General features: G+C 42.8%; 1 protein-coding gene across 5 annotated transcripts in view; it reads left to right on the plus strand.

The window, feature by feature from the left end:
* Positions 1-453: 453 nt before the first annotated feature.
* NUP58 (nucleoporin 58) overlaps positions 454-18,386 on the plus strand; it is a 43,353-nt gene continuing 25,420 nt past the window's right edge. Inside the window, exons 1-8 of one of the 5 annotated variants that reach the window (XM_059041998.2) lie at positions 454-805; positions 4,948-5,090; positions 9,353-9,502; positions 10,128-10,265; positions 11,943-12,053; positions 13,754-13,778; positions 15,102-15,167; positions 15,478-15,652. In XM_059041998.2, coding sequence (XP_058897981.1) covers positions 699-805; positions 4,948-5,090; positions 9,353-9,502; positions 10,128-10,265; positions 11,943-12,053; positions 13,754-13,778; positions 15,102-15,167; positions 15,478-15,652 — 915 coding nt within the window. In that variant the 5' untranslated portion in view covers positions 454-698. The remainder of the gene's footprint in view (positions 806-4,947; positions 5,091-9,352; positions 9,503-10,127; positions 10,266-11,942; positions 12,054-13,753; positions 13,779-15,101; positions 15,168-15,477; positions 15,653-18,386) is intronic. The other 4 variants (XM_067016531.1, XM_067016533.1, XM_059042000.2 and 1 more) reach the window with 4 other exon arrangements.

Here is an 18,386-nt window from a genome sequence, read left to right on the forward strand (position 1 = left end):
GTATTTCATTGGAAGAAATCGCAGATAGGAAAACCATCTGCGAGAGTAATGTAACAACCCCTGATGGGAAAATAAGGATCCGCATCCCCTCCCCTCCCCTCCCCTCCCTCCCCTCCCTCCTTCCCCTCCCCCCCCTCCCTCCTTCCCCTCCCCCTCCCCTTCCTCCTTCCCCTCCCCTCCCCTCCCCTCCCTCCTCCCCTTCCTCCTCCCCTTCCTCCTCCCCCTCCCCTTCCCCTCCCCTCCTCCCCTCCCCTCCCCCTTCCCTTCCTCCCCTCTCCCCTCCCCTCCCCCTTCCCTTCCTCCTCTCTCCCCTCCCCTCCCCCTTCCCTTCCTCCCCTCCCCCTTCCCTTCCTCCCCTCCCCCTTCCCTTCCTCCCCTCCCCCTTCCCTTCCTCCCCTCCCCCTTCCCTTCCTCCCCTCCCCTTCCTCCCTCTCCCAGCGGCCCCTGCGTGGCCGCCGGCCCCGCCCACTCCCAGCGGCCTCTGCGTGGCGGTCGCGCTGCCGGAGGTGCGTGCGGGCCGCTGTGGTATACTTGCGCTGCGCCATCTCTACGCCCTCGGGGCGGTCTTCGTGTCCGCTGGGCTCCGCGTTCGCGGAAGGTCGCGGGTGGGCGGGAGCGATGCTGCCCGGCCCGCTTGGGCCTTGAGGCGGGAGCGGCGAGCCGAGCCATTACTTGCCGACCGCACCGAGCCCGCAGCCATGTCCGCGGGGTTCTCCTTCGGGAGCAGCACGCTGGGCTCCTCCACCGTGGCCGCCAGTGGGAGCGGCACGGGCGGCGGTTTCTCCTTCGGGACCGCGGCGTCTAGGTAACCGCGAGGGTCCTCCTTCCCGGCGGGGCTGGGGGCGGGCGGCCTGGGAGTCGCGGGCAGCCGGGGCGGGGGGCGCCGGCTTCCACGCGGAGGCCCGGCCGCGGTTTCGCCGCTTCTCTGGGCCCATCCCGGCGCCCGGTGAAATGTCGGAGGGATGAGTGGAGCTAAGGTTGTCGGATCTAAGCTCTTCTTAGAAAAGGAGACTTCATAGGAAATTGTAAGGGGGACAATGACAAGTTTCTGCCCGACAATTGAGACGCCATTGCAGGATATACATTTTGGGAACTTAATGATTTCGTGGTTATTTTAAACGCGCTTTCAAACCTTTTGTGCCTTATGGGGCACTGTCTGTCCTCTTGGTTTGTTTGTTTGTTTCAGATACTTGTTACAGCACTTTTTGGTGGTAGTTTTGAACAGTATGTGCAAATTAGTATATCACAGGCGAGGATATTGTGTTGACTCTCATTGTCTTTTACTTAAATTGTGACGTGTAGGCGCCATAGTGATCGTCTTTGTGCAGCTTGCTACCTCACCTCTTCAAGAGATAGCAGTTTGGGCAGCAGACGTCCAAAAAGAGGCAATTAAAATAAAGATCATTTTAATGATACGAGGTTTGCTCTTTAGAGTCAAACTTTTGAAGATAAAAATGGAAATCATTAAATCAAACAGTGTGCCTAGAATGACTTACAAGATAGCTCCCGAAGCTGGTAGAGCAACAAGGCAAAAAACCCTCCAGTTTTGTCTGTATGGGAGGGGGTAGAGTGGGCAAAGACTACACAGTGAAGTCAGAAATCTGGAGTTTTCCTTAATAGCTCCTATGCTGTCAGTCTGTGCACTTAATCAGTAAGGCCTGATCATTTTAATGCTTTACTTGCCATTTGCTTCATTTCCAGGGCCACCACCCTGTTGCAGGCTCTTGTCACTCGTGGAACAAATGTTTGTTGAACGCATTCCTAAGTAGTAGGCTCCCCTTTAGGTGGTAAGATAAATAAGCCCTGCTCTCCTGAAGCTTACATGAAAGATCGTAATACGTAATGATTCCTGCCAGCTTCTCAACCAGTAACCTCCTGTTAGATGAAAACTGCTCCCATTACCTCCTACTTTGATTAGTTCCCTGGAATCCCAGTTGCTGTCTCAACTGCTTTTACATCAACTTTTTTTTTTTTTTTTTACAACGTTGTAGCCAGATTTCAAAAAAAGAAAATTCCCATTTCCTCCCTTCAGTGATTTTCCACTATCCTTGGAATGAAGTAAAAATAGAGCTTACCATGGTCTGCAAGGCCCAGTCTGGAACCTCTTCAGACATCCTGAGCCCATCTTCTCATTTCTGTTTGCTCCAATTCAGTGATCCAGACCCAACTGTAAAAAAATAATAATAACGTCTACAGGCATACAAATAAGTAACTGAAACAGTTTCAGTGAAAGATACTACCCTTACTCTATGATATTTTCTATGCACTTTGATATTTTCTTTTTTTGGCCTGATATTTTCTATTCTGTTCCGTTTCCTTTTTTTAAAATGCTGGTTGTGAGCTATTAAATTGATTTTTTGCTCGTCTCATGGGTCCTGATCTTAGTTTGAAAAACACAACTTGGGCTTTTTCTCAGTTCCTCAGGTGAAGGCCAAACCCCTTCCCACTTTAGGGCAGTTCCCTCTGCCTGGAATTGCCCTGCGACCTCTTGTGCTGAGCCTGCTTGTGGGACTCAGGTGCTTACGTTGGAAGGAAGCATTTTCTGACCTATCACTGTAGAGAGGTTCCCATCCCTTACCCTGTACCATACCACTTATCACAGTTGGATCAGTTCCTTACATTTTTTGTTGACTTGTTTATGCTCCATGATGGTGGAGATCTTTTCATGCTGGTTTTCCAGGAGACACAGTGGAGCTCAATACGTATTTGTTGAATGCATGAATGATTGATAAATCTCTTACTCTGGTTGGAAACTTCCTGAGGGCAGGGCCTGAGTCTCATCTACCACTCCGAGTCCCTGTGACAGTGCCTGGCAGGGCTTTTATAAATACTTGTTGAATGATTGAGTAAATGAATTATTAGCAATAAACTAGAAAAATTTATACATGCTGTAGAAAGGCTTGGGAAATTAATAAAAGGAGAGACGGTCTAACACCTGCCCATTGGAGTACTGGTTTAGAGGCCTAACGTTCTTTTGGTAAATGCACCTAGGTTAGGTTAGCTCCCAAGTCCACAGTAAGGCAAGATTCCATTCCTCATCTGGCAAGGTCTGCTGGCTTTTCTACATCTTGTCCTTGTTGAGGAATTGGCAGGTAATACTGGTTGAGGCAATAATTGGTTAAGTCTGAGGTAGCTTTTTGTTTTTCTTTAAGTGAATATTTCTGCCACAGAAACTTCTCCTTTGCTTCTCTGGTAAAGTAAGATTTTACTTTGATATATTTTATTTGGTAATATTTTCAACTTTATGAACTTGTGAAACACTTCATTGTATCTTTACTTATCTTAAATTGTCAAGAAATTTTAAATAATTTAATTGTCTTAAAAATACATACTTTCACTGTATACCTTTTGTGTATTTATGGAATAGCAGTAAAAACATGGGATTGCTGATTTGTTTGGGAGGAAGGGTAGCATAATAAACATTTCCTTAATTTGATTCTTCATTATTTACCAACAAAATGTTTCTTAAAAGTACGTTTTGGTTCAGTTGATTGTTTAAAGATCTGTGCTTTAATTCTGGGTGAGACCTTGCAGCCCTGCTCTGCCAGCCCCCTGTGCTTATACACAGAAGGGCACGTCCACACGTGCTAATCGGGAAAGACACAATTAGGGTGCACCCTCTCCTTTTTCCTGCTCAGTGTTGATGACTGACTTCAAGTTCTCCTTCCTTAAAAAGCTCCGCCCTCTCCATTCCCCTCACAGTGATTAACTGGCATAGAACCTTGTACATAATATGTTTAGTTGAATTTATAAGTGCTCCTTATGATAACAGTAGCAACAGCATTTACTGAGTGAAGTTAATTTGCCCTTCATAATCTCTAAATTTTTACAAAAAATCTTAAGTGGGTACTGTTATTCCCATTTTGCTGATGAGGAAATAGAGGTCCAGAAATGCTTTGTCACACAAGTACCAGCACGTTGGAGAGCTGGTACCGTAGCCTGGCCAGAGCACTACTTACTGCCTGTCCCTTCCATTGAAACGCCGCAGGCTTTGAAGCTCTTTTTAAAAACTGACATGCGGTTCTGCCATGATGTTTATGTCTGTGTGGAAGGCCAGGGAGAGAAGTAATAAAGATACAAATACAGCATGAACGGGATTTCCCATTATGTTTTACATGTTGTAATCTCTCTTAACTCTCCTACATAATTTTTGAAGTGCCAAATTGTCAAGATTTTTTGGCTTGTTTCCATAATTTGTTCTACCATTTATAGATAGCAAATTTGAGCCTCTGCAGCTTGCTAAGAACAGTTGAAAAGCTGTAAACTTTGTTCACATCACTTGTTATTGTCAGTTGCTCTTTTTAAAGCTTTCAGAACCTCTGAAGAGGGTTTCTGCTGATCTTACACGGTGTGTGCAGAGGGTGGCTTTGCTTTGCAGCTTCCTCGTGCCAGGGTGTGTCTATTCTTGTCCCTCGCGCCCACCCCCAGGGCTGGCGATACAGCAACAGAGAGGTGGCGGGGACAGCTTCGAGTAACTTTCCTATTTCTGGCCATGTCTTTATGTTAGCAGTCGGGGAAGAACAAATGAGCTTAGCAGTGTGAGTTGTACATACATAGTTCAGAAGGAAAATGATCCATATTTGTAGGATTTCCTATGGCGGTTTTAAAATACGCTAGCTTTCAAACAAAACCAGGTGAAAGCAAAATATATGTGATCTTGTTTATGATTCCTTGGCATCTGAAATCCTAATTGCTATAGATTCTGCTTTTCTTGAAGACTGGTGTTGTGTTTTTTAAGAATAATTTTGTATGTGAATTTATTTTTATAGAGAACAGAAAAATATTTGAACGTGGTTGGTTGAAGGTGAGTTGTGATTACTTTTGTATCCTGTGGAGATGTGTGAGATGCTTAAATGGAGAAATAATTAACCTCGAAGAGCTAACCTGCGTTCCCCTTAAATAAGTATTGGCTCCAGTAGACTTTATTTTGTGTTTTCTATGAACAAGCAGTCCTTCTGTGGGGCTCAGTTTTGGGAGTCTCGGGAGTACGGCGACTCCGGTGACAACATCTGCTCCTTCTGGTGGTTTTGGAACCGGGCTCTTTGGATCTAAACCTGCCACTGGGTTCACTCTAGGAGGAACGAACACAGGTAAGGAGGGTTGTCAGATTCTCAGGGAGTGGGTTTGGGGTGTTCATTCTTTGCAGCTTCTGTCCTATGTCTCCTCCCTTTACAAGGATGGTCACTGGTGGTAGACCTAATAAATGGTAAATACTGAGATGAAAAGGCAGACACAGGGATGTGGGATCAAGGGTCAGAGATAGGGCCAGCCATTAGCCGTGACTTACTTCAGTGAAAGGAAGGACAACACACACATACATTTAAGAATTAAAGGAAATAGGGCTTCCCTGGTGGCGCGGTGGTTGAGAGTCCGCCTGCCGATGCAGGGGACGCGGGTTCGTGCCCCGGTCCGGGAGGATCCCACGTGCCGCGGAGCATCTGGGCTCGTGAGCCATGGCCGCTGCGCCTGCGCGTCCGGAGCCTGTGCTCCGCAGCGGGAGAGGCCACAACAGTGAGAGGCCCGCGTACCAAAAAAAAAAAAAGAAAAAGAAATAAATCCATTTAAAAGTAATGAATTAAAGTAATTCAAGTTTATGTTAGATTATATAATGCAGTGTTTTATCTTGGTGAAGAATGAGTCAATTTTACAATTTGGACATTAATTAATTTAGCATATATGGACATTAATTAATTTAGCATATATGGGACAGCTTCCTGTTTTGCTATAACATTATAATTTACATTCCTAAGAGATGTTTCAGATTTTTTATTATTAAAACAATTGTTGCGGGGCTTCCCTGGTGGCGCGGTGGTTGGGAGTCCGCCTGCCGATGCAGGGGACACGGGTTCGTGCCCCGGTCCAGGAAGATCCCACGTGCCGCGGAGCGGCTGGGCCCGTGAGCCCATGGCCGCTGAGCCTGCGCGTCCGGAGCCTGTGCTTCGCAACCAGAGAGGCCACCATAGCGAGAGGCCCGCGTCCAACAACAACAAATATTGTTGCACTGGGAAAAGGACAGGAGGTAAAGGTTTCTGGTGGACATTTCAATAATAAATTTTTTTTTAAAAAAATACAGATATTTTGTTATTATAAGCCAAAAATATGCTTCACTGGAGCCACCATTTTAAAACTTTACTTCCTCATTTACCTTTATTCTCTGCCCTTCAGAGTCTCTTGGTCTGTGTTACCACCTTTTGCATTGAGCTGCCAGCCTCGACTGCAGCACTTTCCACAGAGACCGTGGAAAAACTGCAGGCATAAACGTGAGACAGTGCTGGTGTTGTTTGGACTAGCTCTTTTTCCTCCTTGCCAGATTTTGTTATAGGCAACAGTTGTTTGCATTTTACAGCTCTTAATCCCTGATTGATCAAATTAGACACAGCCTGTGATCCAAGAGCCAGTGCTCTAGAAGGAGCGCTGTATTAGTCAGTGGTTGTGGCGGAAGATACTGTGACACCCGTGAATCTTAGCAGCAGCGCTGTCACTCCCTGAGGGGGCTTCCAAGCCTCGCCCGGTTACAGAGGCCAAAAGAGTGCCATCTGCCACTGATGGGGAAAGTTTATTTCTCTGTTGTCCCCAGGAATAGCAACAGCTGTAACTACAGGATTAACTCCGAGTGAGAATTTCTGTGGGAAGATCCCAGATCTGTGGTGTTTCTACTCTTTCCTAATGTCTCACAGAGCTGGGCCATAGAAGAAACATATAAGGAACTGAATGTACATCATAGATACTGACTTTTGAAGGAACCTTTCAGTATTTGACTGTTTTTAAAAAATCGATGATTATGTAATCCTTTTTTAGTTCAGAAAAAAATTTTTAATACAGAATTGTCTTTTTCTGTCAAAATTTATTTCACATTTATATTTTTCAGTCATTTAAGCCCTTTTAGTGAAAAAAGAACCAAACTTCAGGCCAGAAGTCTTGGAATTAAGCGCTGGTTGTACCTCTAAATAATTGTGAGGCCTTAGATGGTCATATCTGGCAGCTTTTAGTTGTCTGTCAAATGAGGATGTTGGAATAAAAAGTTTTTGAATTCCCTTCCAGCTCAAAAATATCGTGTTTCTCTATTGTGATATGCTGCAGGGAATGTGGGTAACCAGGGTGACAGCGCCTTGACCTGGATGCCGGGAAATAATGTGAAAGGATGAGAGGACAGTGAGGAACCTCAATTAAAATTACTTAATTTAATTAAATGCAAACTTAAAATTGAAATAAATTAAAGATTGGTGAACTTTCTTCACTTAGATGCCGCTTACCTGTTATCAACAGAAAGCACGTCTATCTACCACCAAAGTTTCAGACAGGACTGGTTACAAGGGCAAGAAGTTGGATCCTCTCCTGAGATTGTAGAGCCTATGCGTGTTTTCAAAGCACGTTCCTCTGGCAGGGACTTCCACTTGTGGCAAGGATGACCCAGGAGCATAGTTTCTGACTTCTTTTCTCTGAGTGCCTTCAGGAGAAGCCAAAATGCAGGTCACTCATAATTCCTCCGTTTAGTAACTTTGCGTAACTACTACTTCCTGGCTGTGGCTGTGCGTCTATACAATGCCTTGATCATTGAGGGTCAGCGGAATGTGGCGGAGGGCCCTGATGAGCTCGGGGGCCGCCGGGTGCCTGAGCAAGACCTGCAGCCTGTTGTGAGGTAAAGGGAGCAGGCAGGCCAAGCGATGGGTTCTTGTATCATCTGGTATGTGCTCTAAGAGACGCATGAAAGGCACTGGGAAGGCCGAGGAGGAGGAGAGGAGTTGTTGACTGGTGGGGCAGGAAGCACTGTTCCAGGCAGGAGTGGAGAGTGCAGAGGCCCAGTCATTAAAGGATCCAGGGAAATAGGAAAGGTAGTTTGCTCTTGGAGTTTAGGATTCTGAGGGTAGGCATGGTAGGAAGAGGAGATTGGCGGAGCAGGTTAGGACCACATAGGAAAGGTTTTTGGGTACCAGGCCTTTAGAATCTATTTTAAAGACTAATGTATAGACTTAGTGGGAACCTTAAGTCGGAATCACTAACATATTATTTTGTTCTTTTTTAAAGTAACTGAGATAATTCCAAGAGTAGATTAGAGGTTGGAGGAGACTGATCGTGGAGGTTATTGTAATAGTTCTTGAGAGAGAGAGAGATGGCCTGAACTAAGGTTTTTGTTTGTAATCCAGGAATGTCTCTGAAGTGGAATTGACAGGACTTGTACTGATAGAATACAGGGGAGCGAGGGGATGTCAAGGATGATTATGATTTCTGGCTTGAGCAACCAAATTGACCGTGAGGGATTTAGGAAAATTTTTATAGGGAGATGTGTAGGGGTCAGAGGGACATCCAGGTAGAGCTAGTCTTTGGAGACTCAGGTAGATGTAGATTTAGACCCATGAACCTATAGTGAGATTCTGAAAGTGGGTGAGATGTTTCAGGAAGTGAGGGAGCAAGAATGGAGCCATAGGGAGTATCATTTAAGACGTGAACAGAGATACACAACTAATACGTGTAAAGCAGATAGACAGCGAGGACCTACTGTACAGCACAGGGAACTAGATTCAACATCGGTAATAACCTATAAGGGAAAAGAACCTGAAAAAGAATATATATGTGTGTGTGTGTGTGTGTGTGTGTGTGTATAAAACTGAATCACTTTGCTGTAGAGCTGAATCACTGTAAATCAGCTATACTTCAATTTTAAAAAAGAGGCGAGGGCTTCTCTGGTGGCACAGTGGTTAAGAATCCACCTGCCAATGCAGGGGACTCGGGTTTGAGCCTTTTTCCGGGAAGATCCCACATGCCACGGAGCAACTAAGCCTGTACGCCACAACTACTGCAGCCTGCGCACCTAGAGCCCATACTCCGCAACAAGAGAAGCCACCGCAATGAAAAGACCACACGCCAGAACAAAGAGTAGCCCCCGCTCGCTGCAACTAGAGAAAGCCCGTGCGCAGCAATGAAGACCCAACGCAGCCAAAAATAAGTAAATAAATTTAAAAAATAAAAAGAGGTGAACCGAGGAGGGAGACGGACAGAAGGGACTGGAGGGCACTGACAGACGCAGAAGCAGAGGAGGAGGATTTCAAGCAGCAGAGAAGATGTTTTAAATGTCTTGGAGAAGAAAGACTGTTTTCTGTCGAGTATAAAGGAAAGGAGGGGGAAGTGCCATTTTAGGTATATCTAGAGGTAGGGCTGAAATTGAATTTCAGTATTACCACGTAGATTGGATTTTCATCTTTGCTATGCACCCTGATTTGGTGATGATTTTTCTCTCTCATGTATATAAGTACGTATACCTTTGTTCCATCTATGAGAAGTAGACTTTTAGGCTCCGGATTGATACCTGTATGATACACACGCAGCTACGGTAAGCTGGGATGTTTTTTTACAGGCCCGCCGGCCACCACGTCTGCGTCCACGGCAGGCTTCAGCTTAGGCTTCAGCAAACCCGCGGCGTCCGCCACACCGTTTGCGCTGCCCGTCACGTCTGCCTCGGCTGGCGGTCTCACGCTCTCGTCCGCGCTCACGTCGACTCCTGCAGGTGAGGCGTGTCGGGGAAGGGTGGCATTTTCTGGTTAAGTTCTGATTTCACTCGGTCAGTGAATGTAGGTATCCCCCTTTGGTAAAGATCACTTCAGTTGGGAGAATTTTTGTTTCAGTCACTCAGCAGCGTTGACCTACTGAATTACTGGTTTGTGAAGACCAGCCTTGAGCATTAAAGCAGCAGAGGCCCTCTTGCAAGTTGGTCTCTTGACAGAGCAAAGCAGGGGAGCGGGTGAGAGGGCACGTGTGAAACTGTTGATGTCTGCGTTGTTTTCAAGGCGTGCTTTGGTGACAGGGAAGGGTAAAGAGTTTGCATAAAGCTTGCTTGGCTTAGGATTCATCCGGTTTTGAGTGTGGAGTTGGTAGCCTGGGTTGAAAACTCTATTACTGTCTGGAGTCACTTAGCTGATACCATGCTGGTATTAACCAAAGCCCGTATTCCCGTCACTGGTGTTTGCTTTAAATGTATGATTTCTTTCTGTTCTTAAGTCTGTACAATGTTCGCTTTAGTGAGCGGTTTTTCTCAGGAGCCGAGTGTATCGTGGCGTCAGTTTTTAAGAAAGTGTCTTGTGTCTTCTGTGATGCTCACGCTCTTTGGGGGCTCACGGGCTCACTGTTTACAGCGTCCACAGGATTCACTCTGAGCAGCCTGAGTGGGACGGCAGCTGCAGCCACCACCGCGCCCGCAGGCCTCTCTTTAGGGGGAGCCTTGACGGGTTTGGGAGGGCCGCTGTTCCAGAGCGCAAGCGCGGCAGCATCAGGTAACGGTGCTGTTTACTCTCCGGAAGAGTAAACGTTCACGTTTAAACTTCCTCTGTCTTTCTTTTGGTCTTTTGAGCAGATCACGTGGTCTCTTGAACCTTTATGTTTTCCTTTTAGTGTAAAAACTGAATTATAAAATAAAGTTGTTCATACATGATTGCCATATTTTAGAAATGCATTTTCTCAGCATTGACTGACTAGGTAAGGAGGCAAGAAAGAGCCTGTTTCCGGAGTCACTAAACTCTTCTAGAGAAATTTGTCTTTTTAATAAACGGCAGTTGGATAGTCTTGAATCATTTAGCCTCTAAATTCATTGTGACACAACTTGACTTCATAAGCCGGGTTCTGGGAATGGCTTTCTGTTGTAGATGTTAAGAAAGGGTGTTAGAGTGCTTTGAAGTCAGGACATTAAAAACAAGTATTAAATGATTTTATTATAGTCAGTTCTGTAGGTGTCTTTTAATAACCAAATCATTAGATGACTGTAACGTACATTTCTTTGCAGGATAAATATTTAAACATCTTTCCCAAAGATTCCCATGGGAGCAAAACACAAAAATAATAGAAACAAGAGTTAGAGGGTAGTTTTTGTGTCTTGTTATTGAGGTTATAGGTCTGTTCTGATTTTTCTTAGGCTCTTTGACACAATATTCCATGCTTACTTTATGGTTATGTTAACCTAAAGGTGCCACTGATTTTTAAAAAATTCATAACATTTATTCAGCTGTGTTTTTTCATACATTGTCAGGATTTAAATCCAGTTTTCATTTATCCCATGCTCTTATCCAGTATATCCTGCTGTTTCCTGTTTTTAAAGTAAATAGTATCTTGTCTAAAAAGAACACAGTTGTGTCAGCTTGAGAATGCATGGACTTATGTGATTTACCAGTGCAGGATCTTTGAAATTTTGCTACTTGATTCACAGGTACACATTGATGACTTAAGATTACTAGAGTCTAGCTCCAGTTCCTTTTGTCTGTGAAGTAGGATTTAAATAAGTGAAGTCTACTTTTTTTTTTAACTTAAATGGAAAAAAACTTGATAATGTGAAATTTTGATTTTGAAACTTCAAGTCTTTATCAGTTCTTTAAATTTCATTAGTAGTAGAACTGTTTGCTTTGTATTATACTAAAATCTTATGAATTTATGCTAGATTATTGTGTTTATTTTCCCCCAGCTTTGTTGAGGTATAATTGACAAAAAAATTGTGAGATATTTAAAGTGTACAACATGAAGACTTGACTGTATACGTTGTTTCCCCCCCATCGAGTTAATTAACACATCCAGTACTGGATTATTTTAAAAGTATAGAATTCCAAAGCATGATTGGAAGACAAGATGTATTCGCCTGAAAATACGCAAACTAAAACTGCTTTGATAGAGAGGGTTTTTAAAACAACAAATAAATTCGAGTATCCACAAATAGCCATGAACAGATATATTCTGGCCGTTTTAATAAATAAAATCACATCATTCAAACTACATATACCATTGAATCCAAGCAAGATTATCAGTCTTTGTCCAAAGCATGCTGTAGACTTGTATCTTACTATTTGTCTAAATCAAGAATGAAAATAATCTGGGATCCAACTTAAATGTATTTGAGTGCTTTGGTCAGTGGGGAAGTCGTTATAAAGCCTGAGGAACTTCATGAGTGGCATCTGGCTTGTTTGTAGGACTTGGACAAAATGCTTTAGGTCTGTCTCTGGGAACTGCAGCAGCTACTTCAGCTGCTGGAAATGAAGGCCTTGGAGGTATAGATTTTAGCAGCTCATCGGATAAAAAGAGTAAGTAATGTTACTCTTAATTTCACGTTCTAACAGTCCTGTTGAGGGAACCTAAATTCCTATGTCTGGAAGATTGTTAGTTAAATATTCAATAGTAAAGGTATTATTTTTAAGTTTGCATTATATTTCACAAATTTTGTGTGTGTTGTGCATTTAAGATTTTATTTTTGTAGACAACTCAGATTTGTATGTGCATATGTCTTATGTAACTATCTTAATGCGTGTTTTAATATGCATTTTAAAAATCGGGACCATGTACATGTTTTGTAACCTGTTCTTTCTTGTTTCATATATCACAAGTTTTAGTCAGTGTCCATAATTCTTCACAAATATTTTAATGCTGCTTAATGTCAGTTTTATGCATGGATATGTCATCATGCCGTCAGCCATCATCGTGCGGTCAGTGTTTGTTTCCAGATCTTCCCTCTGGGAAGTGTCACTGTATTGGGTATCCTTGTAGAGAGAGGCAACATAGTATGGTAGTTAAGTGTTGTCTCTGGAGCTGGTTTGCTGGCCGCAGACCCTGGCTTAGCTGTTCACAGGCTCTGTGACCTTATTCAGGCTATCTCGGTGCTTTGTAAAGTAGGGGAAATAACAGTCCCTGCTTCATGGGGTTGGTTTGAGGATTGCTGTTTGTAAAACCTTAGGAGAGCCAGGCACACAGAAGATGCTGTGTGCTTTTATTATAAGTTTTATTCATATTTGGGTTATTTCCTTAGGGCAAATACCTAGAAATTGAATCACTGGCTTATAGGGAGGGACATTTTGGAGTCTCTTGGCATCTGTTGTGAAATTGCTTTCCAGAAAGGTTTTACCAATTTATTTACTCACCAGCCAGTATGAAAATGCCCTTCTTGCTGTGCTCTTGGCATGCCTAATATTCTTTAAAAATTTTTTCCAACCCAAATTCATTTTGCAGTGTTTTTGTGGTTGTTGGTTCTGTGTGTGTGACCTGCTTGTTTTTGTTTCGCAACACCTATTCTGTTTCTGATGGAAGCATGTCCAGCTGGCACGCGTGCGTGCGCGCCGCGCTGACCGCTTGGAAGAGCTGGGAATGGCGCACGATGCGCGAGACGCTGTGAAACCTTCAGCGCCCTGTGTCTGTGCAGGGACTTCAAAAATCGGGCAGGGGCTCCAGTGTACGAGATACTTGTTTTAAAGGGTGCATTCGCGTCCTAAAAGTTGGTAAAATCCTTTTAATCTTAGAAAACTTGGATTTATTTATCTTTGAATGAAACATTTTAAACATAAGGTCCTGTCTCTTGTCTTTACTTAATTTTCTTTGTAGTAACTCCATAATTCAAAAAATGGCCTTAGATGTTTTAGCAACTTATTTTTTTTTTTTTAACTCAGGTGGAGCAGCCTATTAAGAGGGCCTTAAAAAGTCAGATAAAGCTCTCAGGAGTTAAACTCCTAGGCAAGAAGATTTTTCAGGGAGGATAGTTGAAAAAGGAAGATTCTTGCCCTTGAAAGAAATAGATGCAAATCAGCTATATAACTGTATTTATGTGTACATAAACATGTCTGTAACATGCTGTGTTTAGAGTTTGTGACAAGTCGTGACATCACATGCTGTTTAAGAGGCATTCTAAGAAATCCTTAATTTTTATTTATACCTTAGTTTGTGTTAACTTAAAATTTGTATTTGGAATACATTGATTAATAACCTATTTTTACACAAAGCTTCTTGAATTTTCTAGGTGATAAAACAGGAACAAGACCAGAGTAAGTTTACAATTTGACTTTTAAAATATTTTAATTAAAGAGTTTTACTTATGAAACTATAGGCCAATGTGTGGTTGGAAGTAAATGGAACCTTATAGGTATTTGGAAGAAAAATTCTTTTAAGTTTTTGTCAGAAATAAAATAATAAGTATAGGCTCTGGAGAGATTATGGAAGGTCAGATCTTTAAGAAAATTTATAACCATTTCTTTCTAGGAAATAGTTGGCTTTTCCCCAAATAATATAAATAAACACAAATATATGTATGTGTCTCTCTAACTTAGTAAATGTTGAACAACTCATGGAACTTTACTCTTGGAGCACTTTTTATTTATATATACGAATTAAAAATGTATATATACCGTTTGTTTTATATCTAAATTACTGTCCCAGCACCAGTCACTGATGTTGAAGAGGGAGAATAGCCTCCATGTACGTCATATATACATTTGAAGGTCATGATTTTCTTGCCAGTTGTATTCTCACATAATTTCTGCTACATTAAATAAAGCATTTGTAAGTAAATGACGAAGCTCCCGCCTCCCAAACATCTTGTGTGCATTTTAGCCTTGTTACGTAAAGGGGGAAGCGGCGAGAGCCTGCTGTTTGCCCAGGGGTATGTCCCCGAAGTTGTACAGATCTGTGGCTCCCGCCATCACAGCCCCGTTTCATTTATTCCTGTCTTCCTTAAATAGTCATCAATCCTTTAAGTTACTCCTAGGTCTTATTTGGTGAAGAACAGATTGAGGTTGTAAAATATTGTGAGCAACTCAGTGTGAGAAGTTTTGCAGATTTCCTATAGTGAATGCTGTAATATTTTTGAACGGAATGAAAAGTCAGTCATGGAATTTTTGAGCTGGAGGAACTTAGATTAATATTTCATCCCGTCTGTAGTATTTTCTTATTTGGTTCTTAAACATTTAGTCAAATGGATCTACGTGTACTTATAATAGATGCCAATCTCCTTAGAAAAGAAACCTCCGTGTCAGATGAATTGTCAGTTATTTTGTAGATCACGAAGTTTGTTGTTCTTTATAAAGAACTTCAAAATCATCCAAGAAGACTGTAAATGGGGAATATTTGTTCTGTTTTCTTGTATCTTAACACATACTGTTGTAGAACTCAGCTGTCAGCTTTCTTTTTTTAAACATCTTTATTAGAGTATAATTACTTTACAGTGTTGTGTGTTAGTTTCTGCTGTACAACACAGTGAAGCAGCTCTAGGTTTGGAAGACCTGAAGAGACATTTCTCCAAAGAAGATAGACAGATAGCCGTCAGCTTTTTGTGACCTCTGGTCTTAATGCGCCTGTTGCATCTCTCTTAGGGATAGTAAAGCCCTGAAGGATGAGGCTCTACCCTCTGCCATCTGCCAGGACGTGGGCAACCTGCAGTAAGTGTGTGCGGCGCCGTCAGTCGGTGAATCAGCCGGGAGCGCCGGGAGGCGTCTCGGGGGGACCCTCTCCTCCTCCTAAGCGGTTTAACTTGGGGAGCACCGTGGTGCTGCTAGAAATCAGGGAGAACGCAGAACAGTGGAATTAAATAAATAAAGGAATGGTAACTGCTATTCTGTGAACTGTAGGTGAATTTTTAATAGTTCCTTCTTAAAACACTTGGACTTAAAATTCTGACCAGCCTACTTTTTTTTCTGTATAAAACCAAAGGTGTATTTTTTTAAAACTCAGTTTCATTTATTTCTTTAGGAAATTTGTGAAGGAACAAAAACAAGTCCAAGAAGAAATTAGTAGAATGTCTTCAAAAGCAATGCTTAAAGTGCAGGAAGATATTAAAGCTCTGAAGCAGCTTTTGTCATTGGCTGCCAGCGGATTACAGAGGAACACTCTCAATATCGACAAATTGAAAATAGAAACTGCTCAGGTAAACTGTCATTTTATTGTAGGATTTTTGTTTATTTTTTTTCAAATAGAAATAGGTCTTTTTAAAATTATGAAGTTTCATACAGACATGCTATAAGAAAACCGTATAGTGCATATACTTTTAACTTACTATAGTAGTAATAGTTACTGGGTTTTATTGAGTGCTTACTATGTATGAGACAGTATTCTAAGCAATTTAGATACATTAACCTAGTGATTTTTCACAACAGCCCTGTGAGGTAGGTACTGTTATTACCTCAAACAAGAAAACAGCTTTGTTTCTAAGAGCATAGATTCAGACCCTGGTAATCCAACTCTAGAGCTTATGCTCCTGACTGCTTTGTTTCATAAGCGTGCCTACTGCCTGAATTATTTTTTATACAAGAGGGAAAAACACATTTTTTTAATCTGTCAGTGGTTAAATATAAATTATATCATGCTTTATAGATATTAAGTTCCAGTGATTTGCTAGTTTCGTTAGGTCTGTTAATAAAAATGGTAATGAGGCTAATACTTTCTGTCACTAATGTCTACTTTTTCTTGTCCCGGTGGTATAATATATAATGTAAAATATCTTTACATCCGTGGGGAAGAATGATGATAGATGATTTACTTGTTTTATATTTCACAGTTATACAGTATACTTGATCTGATCATGGCAATCTAGAAATCTTTCCCTAAAGTTTTCCCTGATCTGTTAATGAACTTTATGTGATATGCCTTTTTCATGGGTTTATCAGAGTGCTGTGCTCTTCATAAATTACGTGATAATATTGTAAGTAAAAATTTTTAAAGTGCTCGGTGTCTTTTTATTGAAATGTAACTGATGTATAATGTTCTTAGTTTTAGGTGTACAACATGATGACCCAGTGTTTGTGTCTGTTGTGCAGTGATGACCACAAGAAGTCTAATTAGTACCTCTCAGCGCACATAGTTAACAATTTTTTTTCCTCTTCAGATGAGAACTTTTAAGATCTACTGTGTTAGCAACTTTCAGATATACAGTGTAGAAGTGTTACCTGTCGTCACCACGCTGTAGGTTGTGTCCCCAGGACTTAACTTATTTTGTAACTGGAAGTTTGTACCTGCTTATGTGTCTTTAAGTCAACTATTGGAGAACACTTTGTGACATTTTTAATAAATGTGTTACCAAAATAGCTAATCTAAACTATGATACTTAAAAGAGGATTCAAAGCGTTTATTTTTCCTGGTCACTCACAGGTTCTTTGGTTAAAGGTGAATAAAGTATTTCCCCCGTGTTTCCTCCCCACTTACTCTTCCCGTGTCATCAGATATGTGTTTCCTAGGAGGAGCACAAGGTTACCTAGGCCTTTAGACTGTGGAGAGTGTTTTGACTCTGATTCAACATTGTGGGAAATTCTAAATTTCATGTGTGAAATTTTATGAAATTATATGCACAAGGTCATTACCAAAGTAATAGAGGAGGCAAACTCAAGGAAAAGAATGAACGCAAGAAAGGGAACCATTGTAACTCTCCTACTGGGTGACTCCATCCACAAGCACTTGTGAGACACTTGTCACATAACCAGACTTGTCTTTCAGAGACAAAAGGCGAACTCCAAAGTACTAAAGTCTCCTGGGGTGAGTGAAGTGCTCAGAGATTGAGAAAGAAGAGTGTGGGGAGAGTCCCCTTAAGGGAAAATGGCTTCTGAGTTGAGTTGAGGAAGGTGTGTAGGCGACCTCAAAGGAGTTTACCCTGTGGTTTCTCTTCTTGCAAATACACAGGGGTTAGTGCCCTGCCCACAGTCTCGTGAATTGCCAACTGAAAACAGAAACATTCTGACTCCCTTAGTGAAGGAGTTGTCCATCTCATTAAATCCCAAACCTTTTGTTCCAAGAAAGCCTTTCTGGGAAATAAAAGCAGTTCTGAGGTAAGGAGGAGCGTTGAGATTGTGAAGACCGGAACCTTATGGAGGTGAAGTCTTTTACAGGCCCCGTTTGGGGGCCATCACTTAAGAGTTCAGATAAGCCGCGTGGTTAATGTTTTCTGTGGGCAGGGCGGGTGCCCCGTGGTCCGTTGGTTATACTGCTGAATCCACAAGTTCGGAGAACCTCTTAAGCATCTGTTACGTGCAGAGCACCTCCTCTGGCATTTGGGATCAAAACAAGTATCCTACAGGGAGAGCGTGAGCTAAAGCGGCCACGCAAGTGTTCCAGGGACAAGGTGTGACGGAGTGCGGGGGGCTCGGTGGGAGCTTCCAGCCACCCCCCCCCCCGCCCCCGGAGCAGGATGGAGCAGTAGTGGCACGCTCAGAGTTGAGAGCTGCGGCGGTGCTTCCCAGGCCGTGAGGAAGGGACAGGGTGACGGGAAGGCGCGGCGGCAGGAAGAGGCCGTGTTGGAGGACCTGCAGGCCATTAAGCGTTACGGGAGCCCCGCCAGTGAGACCCAGGCGTGGCTCAGCGCCGGGCGGTCCAGGCTCTGGGCCCGTGTCCAGAGTCACAGGACGGAAGCCTGAGGCGGAGAGTAACACGGCGGTGGAAGGGACAGTTAGAGACTTCACAGCTGGGCAGTCAAATGAGGGCAGGAAGTTGCAGGGGACATAAAGTTAGGATAAGAGACTTCTTTTTAAATAAGGGGAACTTAACTAGACGTTGAAATAGAGGTTGCAGGAGCAATGAAATGATAGGAATGTGGAGTGTCAGTGAGTTAGACACATGATGAGTCTTGAAGAAACATTGGCTGGAAGGTAAGAGTGGCGCTGAGGAGGAGCGGG

Source organism: Kogia breviceps, chromosome 16 (genome assembly GCF_026419965.1).
Source record: "Kogia breviceps isolate mKogBre1 chromosome 16, mKogBre1 haplotype 1, whole genome shotgun sequence".
NCBI lineage: Eukaryota > Metazoa > Chordata > Mammalia > Artiodactyla > Physeteridae > Kogia > Kogia breviceps.